We start from the raw sequence: 13,417 nt of genomic DNA, 5'->3' as shown, positions 1-13,417 counted from the left end.
CTGATTAGCAGAAATTAGCATTTGAACCCCAGAGACTCTATGCAGTCTAATACAGTGCACTGAGTTAGACCTTTCCTGCTAGTGTCCATGCTTATGTAATTATTCATCTGCACCTACATTAATTTTGATTACTGTATGGGTTTGGATTGTTTTCGGAAGCTTTTCAAAGACCAAAGGAGGGTAACTGACTGATATTTTGCTCAGTAAATGTTTTCTTCTCAATTTAACAACATATAAGCTGTGATCTCAAGTGCTGGTCAAGTCTGCTAAGGCGAAGTTACAGTATGTTGCTTTGGCCATTTATTGGACTTTTTTGGTTTAGAACATCACTAAATTATCCACAGGGATCAGTGACGACACGGGATTTTAAAATGCTTTGGCTGTTGATATAAAATAGTCCTTGAAGCATTTCTCAGTAGCAGTAGTATCTTGAAAATGCCTCTGATTGCTTAATTAGGCAGTTACTGTAAAGCATTATCGAAATTAAAGTTGATTTCAATTATTATAAGACTTTAAAACTGGATGGATTATATCAGCATTCAAAATGGTTGAGAGGTTTGGTTCTAATAGTTTTGTTGCTAAAGTAACAATTTCCTCTATAAATTACCACTAATAATAAACAATTTCTAGTAATGTTTATAATCTCATGGGATCTACATCCACTACTGATGAAGTGTCCCAAATTTTAATATTATAATCTAGATCAGATTTCTAATCCCTAAACCTAACCAAGGAAGGTAAAAAGAAACTAAAAAATGGCAGAATAGCTTGTGATAAAAGACCGAAACACCCTGTGAACTTGAGGCACACAACGATGTGTCCCGCTGCCTTTCCTCATAGTAGCCATCCCTCAAGACTTTCTCCATTTGAAGGAATGCACTATCAGGGATTGTAACATATAGTCATTTTATTGAATCATCACATAACAGGACATTGACTTTTTCTCTGTTTTACTTGCATCCATCATTTTCCTCTCACCTGCTTTGATTCTTTGCTCACACAGAGGCTGCTAGCTTTAGCCTTGGATACTTTGCCTTTTTAACTTAAAATGTCCATGTTCAGTTGGGTAGGTTATGATTTAGGTGTCTGATTAGGTTTGCTGTTACAGGCCCCTTCTACGTTGTCTCACACAGTGAAGCGTGTCTACACTAACGCTGTGTTAGTGGCTGCGCATGTGTGCATGTTACACATGCGTAGACTGGGTTGTATGCAAAGCTGACTGGTTGCTCACTGGTCCAAGTTGAAAACCCTGGAAAGTGCCCAATACTGGTCCCTGGCACATCAACAGGAGCATCCATCTGTCCATTTGCTTCCGCTTATAGAGTTCAGGGGAGGGGGGCTTAACCGGGTGCCATAGGGTGAAAGGTGGGGTATGAACTGGACTGGTCACCAGTCTGTCCCAGAGTTAGAGAAACATTCACACCTACAGATAATCAATAATAACCATGTAATGTCAGTCTGCCCCAGGGCAGCTGTGGCTACAACTGTAGCTGCCTCCACCAGTGTGTGAATGTGTGTGTGAATGTGTGGATGACTGGGTGTGTAAAGCGCTTTGGGGTCCCTAGGGGGGACTAGTAAAAGCGCTATACAAATACAGGCCATTTACCATGTAACCTAATAACCTCCATATCTCTGGAGTTCTGTTTTTGGTCACAAATTGGTATTTTTAATGTTTAGTATCTCGTCTATTTGTCCCTGTAATTGTTAACTAGTCTGTTTTTAACTCAAAATAAACACTTTTTCACCAATGCATTTTTCAACTGCATAAAATTCAGTGTATCCAAAAAACATATTACCACTATAATTAAAAGATTTCACAGTGTTCAAGCACTCTGTTCTGCCATGGTGCAGTTGTAACAAATTGAACTGTTGCCAGTTCTCCCACATGGCATTACAAACAGCAACAGTACCGGTCAGCCAAAGGTGACGTCCTCAGAGCCAAGATTTGCATTACTGCTGTGAGTTGACAGTGTAAGCAAACTATAAGTCAGCCCTGTTTGAAAATAGAGGCCTTGTGCACTGTGGCTGAAAGCACTTGTTATGACTGATGGGTTTGTACTCCAGGTCCATTATCCCAACTCATGTGCAAGAAGTGTGTTCTTTTTGTTTCACTCTCATGAGCCAAAGCATTAAGCTGATATAGTCAGTTAAATATCCAGAAAGGCAGGAATAGTTTTAAATGGTTTATTCCCAGAAGTGTGGCACAGAGGCTTGCAGGGTAGCCAACAAGTAAGCAGACAGGTAACAGGAACAAACTGGAAACTGGGCAACTTCAAATCAACTGTGCATCGAATTGGACCACTGCTTATCAAGAATTAAATCATGCTAGCTGTGCTATGGCCTGCATAGGTCTTAGACGATACTTTTGCTGGAAAACCACAGATTCCCAGTGAATAACAGATGTAAGTCACAATGGATAGGATGCCTTTTATTGGTGGGGTGTCCAAACCATCCTTTGTATTACTAGAGCTTTGCTGGTGTTGATTAGCAGTAGTAGCGACAGGCTCTTGGTGGAGCCTTGTAATGACTCTAGTCAGGATACTGGTGAGGTGTGGCACCCAAAAAGATTTATTGTTTAGTGCATGGCTGTTACAAGAACATCAGCCCCAGTTTCCATTTAAAAAACTTATCCATAAGCTCTTTGGTGCAAAACACCATTCTTTGCCTTTATTGCTACTGTAACAGCAACACAGATGCGATCTGTTTCACCAAGCCAGCTGGCAGTTTATTTGCTGTGTCTACGAACTCAAAAGCACTTTTTTCCTCCCACAGAACTTGCTTCACACAAGTGAAATGTTCTCTCACACCAAATCAAGTTTGCAAATTGCTTCAGTAATTATTCCTTCTTAATCCTTCTTAATACCATAAGGGAGGACAAAATATCAGCTGTGCAAAATATCCTGCAGTGTGCTTCCCTCACTGCAGGATGGGCAGCTCACTGTATTTGATGCCTGGAGCCTGTTGAGTGCAATGATGTTGTAATAATTCTCTGCTGTGGGAAAATGTGCTTCCCAGCTGAGCATTCACTGTTGTTTCAAATTATGTTGACACATTTTTTTTCAGCTAGTTGGTCAGAATCTTGCTCTTGTTGTAGTTCACAATCATTTTATCTGCCTTGAATAAGTGGGTGGGTGTTTTTACTGCTCCTCTAGCCCAGCAGTTAAAATGCCCAACACTGACTCTGCTGCAGAGTGACAGTTATGACATGTGATCAAACTGATCTTCAGCCTGAAGCAGACTTTATATTTATATAAGGCACACATACTTAAGAATAATGCCAGACAAGAATTAGCCTGAAACTCTCCACAAACCCAAATATAGTAAAAGGGGCGACACAAAAACACCACATTGGTACTGATGCCCCAAGGAGGGAATCCCTGGGTTGAGCTAACCAACTGACCTTGCTATCTCTTCCTGTACTTGGCGCCTCTCTCAACTGTCTCTATCGATTAATCCCCCAAACGTTATATTTACCATGGACAATTTCTACTTTTCCTGGTGTCTGTATAGGGAAAACACTTAACTTGAACTTACCTGTCAGAATTAAGATAAGAGACCTAGTACTGGTCTCATGTCTGTCTTAAAGTAAACTTTATACAGACAATGTATAAACTCACACTTTCCCTGTGATAGACAGTTTGATTACATTCTCACATCATGTGAAACTTTTACTAACGCCAGCTAACAGCAGCTAACAGAGGCTAACAGCAGCTAATGAGGGCTAACAGCAGCTAACAGAGGCTAACAGCGGCTAATGAGGGCTAACAGTAGCTAACAGTGGCTAATGAGGGCTAACAGCCGCTAACAGAGGCTAACAGCAGCAAAGCCTGCACTTACCAACAGAAAATTTCAGGATATGCTCAGTTTCTAACTCTCATCTGACAGAAGTGAGCTTCACTGACTCATCAGACTCTTTTTCACAAAGAGTGAAAAGTTTCAGAGTAAATAGACATGAACACCTGCTATATTGACAGCTGAGGTAGACAGTTAACTGACAGCCTATACTCAACACAGATTTATGGCAGCCAGCCTTGTCTGATGCTAAAGTGGCCACTATAGCTAGGATTATGCACCTGAATTGGACCTACCATTGCCCTGATAAAAGGGGGGGAGGGGGAGAAGCCTATGAACCATATAAAGCAAAAAAAATAAGTGATGTATTATATTTCATAAATTGAATGTTATATTGCTTTTAACAAAAAGCATGACTTAAGGTTATTTTAGCTTTCTCCTCCAAATCCGAGGATGGTGGGTGGGGGCATTTGTTTATACTATTCCTTTAAAACAATACTTATGACTTAAATAGTGCGTTACCCCTAAGAAAATAAGAGATGAACATCATATTATTCAAATTTTCTTTTTTTTGAAAAAAAAACTTGAAATTATGTTACTGTGATAGTAACGAGCCTTTTTTCAAATGAGCCTTTTTCCAAGGGAATAAAAGATTTTTGACATTTGTGTTTGGTCTGCCGTGGTCGGTTTCGATTTCATCCTTTGAAATAAAAAATAGCTTCTGAATCTTTTCAGCTATTTGTGCAACAGTCATCTTAGAATGGGTCAGCCTTTGATCTTGTATGGAAAGTAATTCAATTAATCACATATGACCCCCCCCCCCCACACACACACACACACACACACACACCTGGGTTTCCATAAAAATCTCTTTGTCTCTATATTTTTAAGAAATAGGCTTTTGCCAAGCCCTGCATCTGTCTGTGCAGGACACATGAAATTGCACATCTGGAGGGCATAAAGAAAGTTATGTCACCCTGTGGTTATTTATCCTTAGTACCTGCATCTATTGTGCTAATGGCTTGTTTCCACGTTTTGTGTTCTCTTTTTCTTCAGGGCTCAGCTGATTCCTACACAAGCCGACCATCTGATTCAGATGTGTCCCTGGAGGAGGAGAAGGAGGGCGGCCGGCAGGAGAGGGAGCAGCAGGCCACTGTTCAGCTTGAGAGAGCAAAGGTCAGTTCCACTAGGAGCTGTTTATGGGTAACGGAGCTTTTGCGCCACTGGTTGCCCTGCTAATCTGTGTTAATGGCTGTGTAAAAGTTGCCATACTGTTTCTGAACTTTTACAGTTTTCAACATTGTAAAAGTGACACCGTGTGCCAGCATTCACACCGTAAAGAAGTTACATGAAACAAACACAACAATGCAATTAAGTACTTCAGTGAAATGTAGCCTTTAACATTAGGAAAACACCCGTGACACTTATTGCTGCATCACTTTAGGAAATAATGGTGAAATTAAACAGTTAAGCATTAAAATCACTCAATTTGATCACTTCATTCACTGCGCAGGAGCAGATGATGATAATAATAATAATAATAATAATGTGGTTTTATGGCCTTGGTATGAGGCTTCCCTGCGACCTGCTGTAGATGTGGTGTGATTACTACTGATGCTGTCTTCCAGCCACTGTTGTCAGGAGGTCTAAAATAGCTTCTCTTCAGCAGTGCCCACCCCTCACTGCAGGCCATTCGTTCTGCATGTGTGATGCTGGAGCACGATGGGCACGCTGGTGCTGTACAAAATGTCACATTCTGTGATAGATTGTCTGAACCAAATTATTCACTGCTAATATACATGGTTATTGCTACAAAAACTCGTCCCTCCTTTCTGTCTTGCAGACTAAAGCAGTTGCGTTTGCAGTGAAGACCAATGTCAGTTACTGTGGTGCGCTGGATGAGGATGTTCCCGTGGCTGGCACGGCTGTATCTTTTGATGCCAAGGACTTCCTCCACATCAAAGAGGTGCAATTCAGTTGCGGTGTGGCACTGTAGGGGGGGATTCAATTCAGCCTGCACAGTTTAGTTTTTAACCACAGGAGAAAGTGTTTTTTCAACTAAACAAAGAGTTTCATGTTAGCTATTTTGTACTCTCTGTGTAACAAATTTTCCCATCATGCAGCTTGTGACCTCTGTTTTTTTTTTTTCATTGCAAGAGCCAAGAAAAGAGTCATAAGTTAATCTGATATTCATAAAAAGAGCTATGCTCAAAATGTAGCTTTTAAGTTGACAGACTGAATGTGCGTCCAGATTTCATTAATGTATCTGTGTGGGTTGTCATGGTGACAACCTGAGCATCTGTAGCTATATAGCCACGATTAAGATGCAGCTTTCCATCACATAGGTTTCCCCCAAAGTGCTAGCAAACAAGTTGTTTTTTTTTTTTTCTGCTGTGTGTGCACAGACTGTTGTTCTTCCCAGTTTCATACTGTTACGTCTCCTCGAGGGCAGGAGGGGATAACACAACAACTCCGGAAACTCGGTACAGGTGTTATGAAAAAGGTTTAATAGCAGCGCTCTCACAAAATAAATAACCCAAATTCAGACAACAAATGTGGGGGAGAAAGGGACAGTTAGGTTGTGCCAAAAAAACACCAAAAAGACAAATCCAAAACTTAGCTGAGCTATTATCCTAGAAAAGCAAAAACAAGAGGGAAAGACCCTAAACCTCAACTCAAAACAAGCTCAAAATTACATGGGTGGCACCAACCTACTTACCTAGTGTTTTTAACAAAAAGACTCTATGTGAGTAAGTGTATGGGGTCCCCAAACTTACCTAGTCCACTTTACTCCCACCACAATTATCAAACAAAAGAAGGACAGCAGAGAAACTTCACACATGTACCAAACAATTCAAAGGAGGGAAGAGCACCGCACTCAGCCACAGGTGAGTCTCCTTATCAAGGTGTGCACTCCTGGATTGTCCAATCAGGGTCTCCCTCCTCTAATTAGTTGGACGTCCCCAGATTGACATCAGCCTGCAGTCCGCAACCTAAGGGAACGGCAAACAAAAGGAGAGGGAAAGAAAACATGCAGCCTGCAGACACGTAACACATACATTGCTTCCTGTTAAGCTGTTAAGAGTTTGAATCCAGGAGCAGGAGCCTAGTTTGCTGTGATTCTATTGTATGTGGGGGCAAAAAACATATCTAAGCTGGTAGTCTGAACAAGGCCCTTGAGTAAATACACTCTATCATCTTTACTTTACCTGCGCTTTTCCATTTCCACTAAAATTGCCACTCCTCAGATTTGAGTTAAACTCCATTAATATGTCCTGATATGATTGTTTGTGAGGCTTCTCACAACAACTAGTTAAAGCAAATCAATACAACTTTCTGTCTGGGCTTCACACAAAACAGCAACCTGTGACTTAAGTTGGATCATGAGCCGGATGAGTTGATGTTCTGGTTTTGTACAGTTGGTGTGGTGCAGGGCTCACTGATGTGTCTCATCATAGTAAAAGCCGAAATAGCAGTCTGCTTTAAGGTCAGTTTGACCGTTCTTTATTTGTTTGCCCTGACTGAAATCCAGCCAGCCAATAAAAAAAGGATCCTGTCTGTACTTTGTATTATTAGTACACAGCGTTCTGAAATATTTGTGTTAGTCTACTGAACGCTGTTATTTGTAATTACAGTATGAACAGTGATAAAAGTATCTTTTTGGATAGAGATATTTGTAATGTGGAAGCTGTTTCGCTGTATTGCATACCGATACAGAGGAAATTCACTTAATTACAATGGATTACTCTTAAGGATGATTTAAATAAATTCTGGGATTTTGTCGCTGAGACTTTTCTCGTTCTGTTTTTCAGAAATACAACAACGACTGGTGGATTGGACGCCTGGTGAAAGAAGGCTGTGACATTGGGTTCATTCCCAGCCCACTGAAGCTGGAGAACATCCGCCTTCAACAGGAACAGAAGAGAGGACGCTTCCCTGGGTGAGCAGGAGGAGGAGGGCTGGATGAGTGCGGGAGCGCGAAGGCGTCAGCAGCAGCAACAGATATTGCAGAGAAGAGACATGGATCAAAGGGGATAAAGAGAGTTTGAAGGGTTTGGGATTGTACTGAGAGCGAGCCACTTTAGGGATGAGTAGAGGCTGGCAGATAAGCAGCATGTCAGGTGGATGAAATCCAAGTTTTGCTGTGTGGTCCAGGCTCTCGGAGGTATACCTGGATCAGAGCCACCACAGAATTTTCCACCAGATGGGATGCTGGGTCGTAGTCACCGAGACGATTAATGGTGCTGAGCACTATTATCCTTTCGCAGTTACCATAAAATACAAAAAAAAGCACTTGTCACTGTGAGGTACTTTAGATTTCTATCACAAAGCCATGTTATCACAATAGTACAGAAAGAAAAATGATGACATATTTAGGTCATTTATATGCACGCCAGTCGATGATTAATGCGATCGCTTTTTTCTCGTATGTATTTATATCTTTCAGTAGACGTCTGCCTTACTTTACAGACACATCACTGATTCACTGGTTCTTTGATGTTATTTAAATCCAAGAACATAGTATAATATGCAGTTTATGACTGTAGGACATAGTGAGTTTATTCGTGGGCGGTGGTGGTGACAGATGAAATCATCCCATTAGCTTTTACAGTAACACTGCTCTTTCTATCCGGTGTTATCCATCCAGCAGTAAATCCAGTGGGAATTCCTCCTCCAGTCTGGGAGAGATGGTGTCAGGAACGTTCAAACCGAACCCAAACTCTGCAGGTTGGTTGCACAGATCCGGTTATTTATAATAGCAAATGCTACTGTTAGATTCACAAGGGATGGTCTTGTTTTCTGCTTTGTAGTTATATCTGTGTATCAGTAGGAGCATCTTTTTTTAACCTTTTGTAGTAAAATAAGGCTTTAACCTCCTAAGACCCGAACTCTTTCACGACATGCATTTTTAATTTCTCTTTGATATTTGGGCACATTGGGGCCCGATGAATGAAAAAACAAAGAATTACCAGATTTTTTTTTATTTTTTTTATTTATTTTTGTTTTTAAGAAAAATAAGAGCCACATATGAGGATATTTGTTTAAAAGTTTGATGGAACAGAAGCAGTATAATGTCCTTGTAAGTGGATATCAGGCCCTTGTAGAGCAAAATTGAGTATTTTAGTCTAAATAACCCAAAATGTGATGTCCACATATGTGGATCCTCTGTTGCCAAGCAGTTTTATTACCGTTTTTTTTTTTTTTTTTAAAGTAATTTGATTTGTATGTGGACACCGGGACCTAGGAGGTCCCTGTATTTCTAAAGAAAGCAATACTGGTAAACACACCACACTTTTATGCTCAGTTGCAGCATCCAGATGAAATACATAATCATGCTACACGATTCTCAACTAACCACAATTTAGTAAGTCCTCGAGTTAAAAGTAACTTTTTGAAAAACTCTGTTATATTTAGAGCATCTTTTCAGTGGAATAAGTTGCCTTATGCAATTAGAGAATTGGCTTCTATTCATAATTTTAAAAATCACCTAAAAGCCTATTTAAGCAGTTTATCATTTATTTGTAAAAATTGTAAGAGGGTAATGTCACTTGTAATGGAAATTGTGTATTTTGTTTGAGTGTTTTTTTTTTTTTATAATTTTTAATATTTACATGTTTACATTTTCAGAATTGTAAAACCTTATTGTGGATGTAAGCCAAATTATGTGGACATTTTGCATCCAACTCATTGTGTAACATTTTATTTGGTGGTATTCGATGGTTTGGGCCCCAGGAAGACTAGCAACCACTGTTGTGGAAGCTAATGGGGTTCCTTATAAATAAACAAATAAATAAACAAACATAGCTGATAGAAATGTGTGCACTTACTACACATTTCTCTTCTTTTTCAGGAAAGCAGAAACAGAAAGTGGTGAGTGTGACAGCTTATTTGCTTATTTATGTAATTAAAGGCTTTGTGTCCCTTTAAAACAAAAGACCAGATGTATACATTGCGTACATATATGACGATGGAGATTATTCTGTAATTTTGGCAAACTTTTTATTTAACATTAAAGTGTGTTGGAACCTGATGCCATAAGCAAATAATGCCAGTCACATCGGCCATGCTGGAGACAGTGCGATCAAATACACACCAACCACTCCTGCGTATTTTGGACATACAAAAAAATTTGGGGACACTAGAAATCCAATTATAAGAAAGATGCTTGGTCATGGAATCCATAAAGATGTCGTGGCATTGTATCTTGGGGTAATAAAAGAAAATGACTTTCACAAAGATCCAAGACTTTCTTACAAAAGTGGAAGAAATTGCTTGACTGCATCTCAAATGAAGAGGACGCCTCCTTGTTACAGACACTGTTCTGTCTGTTCTTTCTTTTGTCTTTTATCTTTTATTTTCTTTTATCTTGATCTTCCCTTGTTTACATAAACAATTAATACGACCATTAAATTGATTCACCGCATTCTTAGTCATTTAATCGTATTAATTATAATATGTTAGTTTATCAGTTTCTTTTTTCTTTTTCTTTTTTTACAGCACCAAATCACAACAACAGTCACCTTAAGGCGCTTTATATTGTAAGGTAGACCCTACAATAATACATACAGAGAAAAACCCAACAGTGGGAAGGAAAAATTCCCAACCATCCAGTTAAGGTTGTGAACTTCAGAGCAGGTTTTGCATCATCAGTGTTTACTACTATTTAATCTTTAATTCACAGTTTTGACGAGGCAGAAGTCGTTTAAAATCTTTGATTTCAACATCTTTCTCTGGATTGGTGCTGGCACTGGTTAAAGCATGTCTCCACTTACACTCAGACACACTGGGAAAGTTCTGGGTTGCTTTCAGACTTTAGGAAACAAATGCTAAAAATATTAGAGCTTGACTTTATCTCTGTGTTTCTGGACCTCCAGGCTGAGCATGTTCCGCCGTATGACGTGGTTCCCTCCATGAGGCCAGTTGTCCTGGTGGGACCCTCCCTGAAAGGTTATGAGGTAAGAAAGACTGCTGCTCCTCCAGCAGGCTGACTCAGCCTTTTTTTCCTCCACAAAAGATGAACGAATAAATGAGTCGTTTTTATCATGAAGGATGAATTCACTAGTCCTGGTGAAAGAGACCTTTGTTCTAGACGCAGATTCTTCGGTATCCTTATGGGATCCTATTAAAAATAAGTAACACTTTGGAAATAACAAGTCTGATAGTGCTCTTCATTCAAATTCACTGTTACTTAATTTAAGACTGACGTGACACTCGTTTTACAGCAGAATACTGTATTGGGTGCTTCCCAGTGTGAGCAAACTTTGAAAGGACAGAAGGGGCTGGAGCATGCTGATGAATTCACAGCTTTTAATTGTGCAATCGGGCTGACATTTCGACAGCAGTGTGTCTTCATCGGTCAGAATGAACAAAGAAGGCAACCAAAGTATTACCTCAGACCGTGCCTGCAATTTTTATTGGACAGGAACGGGAATTTAAATCTATTGGATAAAGAACTCAGCAGGGCGAGTTGCCTTAACGTGCGTCCATATGGGCCATGCAGACTCATGCCTTACATGAATATTACATCATGTTGTAAGTTACTGAATTTCAATCCCAGTTAATTCATTCTGCGATGAGCGTTCCCGGGGTAACGGCATCCAAATCCAAACTGCTCGTCGATAATCGGTTGGAACGACAGTGCAAAGCATAAAGGAGGCCAAGGACGCTGTGGAAGGTGGGAGTGCTGAAGTCAGTTGTCATGGAATCACAGTCCTTGTCTCCCGTCCTGGTGTTGCCGTGGTAACAACCTTCTGGTTAAACTGCATCAGTCTGAGAAAGTGGAGCATCGCTTGAAATTAGAAACATAAAATAATGTGTACCGTGCCTCGAGATACTTTTCATGTCCCAAACCTTTAGTTTATCTGTTCATGCAGTACCCTACAGGGTTTTTATATGTGTGAGCAATAATATTATTTATTTATTTATTTATTTTGCCAGAGCCACAGAGTTAACATGTAATCACGTGGTAATTAATAGGTGTCACGTGCAATTTTTCAAGGTTGCATGAAGCTCTGTGCAGTTGCACAAAAAGATGCACTTTGAAAATTCCTTTAAAAAAGTAAAACTCACTTGGTTGAGTAAGGTGGTCTGGGTTTGATGTGTCATTGCCCCTCGCTCACAGCCAACTTTCTTGTCTACTATCTACTACTGTGACATAAAATACAGGCAACTTGCATTATTGTAATGCACTGTTTTCATGTCTGTCTAAAGCGTCTATTAATGACCTCACATCTCCCCGAAATGCTACTGCAAGGCTTTTAACTCACTCTCATAAATCTTCTCACATCACCCCATTATTAAATGATCTGCAGTGGCCTCCTCACAGCTTTAGATTTCAGCTTAAAATCTTGTTTTCTTTCACTTGTGAGGTGAGGCTCTGTGTTGTTGATCTACTTCACCCCTATTCTCCAAACCAGTTTTTAAGGTCCACAGATGAGGATTTTCTTGGCACCCATCTAAAGGGGGACTGTGGATTCCACACCTCAGCTCCAAAACTACACTTGTGTAACAGCTTACACAGTTACACAAGTGTGACCTCTCGTCATGGTATATGTACACTTCATAGTCTTTAGGGGAGAGTTGATTTTTCTACAACTAATATCTTCAAAAGTGGTAATATAGATGGATAAAGAGCACTACGGAAAATGTTTCCTTTTCCTCAACTGTCCCTTTAAGTAAATTTAAACAAGAACCTCAAATGTGAGTCGAGCATTTATGTATTTTGACATTTTTATAGGACTATTTATTCCTTACAACTGCTTTGTGTTACAGCCCAATGGCCACGAAGCCCCTGTCAACCCAATGTGACTGTCAGTGTACTTTGACCAATTTAGAACGACAACCGAATCGAATAGTCGCCTTTGCCTGATTTTATTCACGAATCCATGTATTTCTTTTCTGAGTCAAAGACCTTGGGAAGTACAAGTGTGTGTCTTTGAGGGTAACTTTGTGAACTTAAACTTCTGTTTCAGTTCAAGGCCTCAGAGCTGCAATCATGTTCACCAGCCAAGGCTATATATTCAAAGCTACACCCAAATTTATCACCTGTGCACTCGTCTTTGCGACATCGCTCACTGAAGCTTTTGATCGCTTTATTTAATGTGACCCACGTTCATCAGCCAGGATGGAAAAAAAAAAGCTTTTCACAGGGTAGACTATAGCTTGGTCAAGTGTGTAATGTAAAAATGTGGCTGAGCCAGAGACTGACCATCAGAATGAATAATGGGGGGGCTAGCTTCTTTTACTGTCTGCTCTGCTCCATAGCTGCATAAAATTGCTCATGTTATGAGCCTCTACAGCCACCTTTTGCTTGCTTGGTACTGCCATTGGGTGTGCTGTGTGGGTAGTGGATGATATTGCAGACCCAAAGGCAGACAAGTGGATGCTGAAGTTAAACTTAAAGCGAGCCTTTTAATGCTGAAGTTCAGAGATTAACAACTGGTTAGCAAATGGTAAATGGTCTGATTCTTATATAGCACTTTTCTACTCTGCTTCATCACTCAAAGTGCTTTAAATAGCAGCGCAGGGTAGTCATAGGACAAGGCCAACAATGCTAGAGAACACACAACTATGCAAACAATGTAAAATAGGACAAGAGGAGACTGACATGATATATAGACAAGAA

The 13,417-nt window shown here is 40.1% G+C and overlaps 1 protein-coding gene across 3 annotated transcripts in view; it reads left to right on the top strand.

The window, feature by feature from the left end:
* cacnb4a (calcium voltage-gated channel auxiliary subunit beta 4a) overlaps positions 1-13,417 on the top strand; it is a 39,369-nt gene that overhangs the window by 18,290 nt on the left and 7,662 nt on the right. For 2 of the 3 annotated variants that reach the window (XM_087853075.1, XM_087853077.1), the window contains 6 exons: positions 4,849-4,968; positions 5,636-5,758; positions 7,605-7,732; positions 8,441-8,520; positions 9,644-9,663; positions 10,668-10,748. In XM_087853075.1, coding sequence (XP_087709201.1) covers positions 4,849-4,968; positions 5,636-5,758; positions 7,605-7,732; positions 8,441-8,520; positions 9,644-9,663; positions 10,668-10,748 — 552 coding nt within the window. The remainder of the gene's footprint in view (positions 1-4,848; positions 4,969-5,635; positions 5,759-7,604; positions 7,733-8,440; positions 8,521-9,643; positions 9,664-10,667; positions 10,749-13,417) is intronic. The other variant, XM_087853076.1, reaches the window with a different exon arrangement.

This window comes from Neolamprologus brichardi, chromosome 16 (genome assembly GCF_056152115.1).
Source record: "Neolamprologus brichardi isolate AB-2024 chromosome 16, ASM5615211v1, whole genome shotgun sequence".
Classification (NCBI taxonomy): domain Eukaryota; kingdom Metazoa; phylum Chordata; class Actinopteri; order Cichliformes; family Cichlidae; genus Neolamprologus; species Neolamprologus brichardi.
Note: the sequence above shows the minus strand (reverse complement) of the source record. Positions and strands in the feature narration are given on the sequence as shown.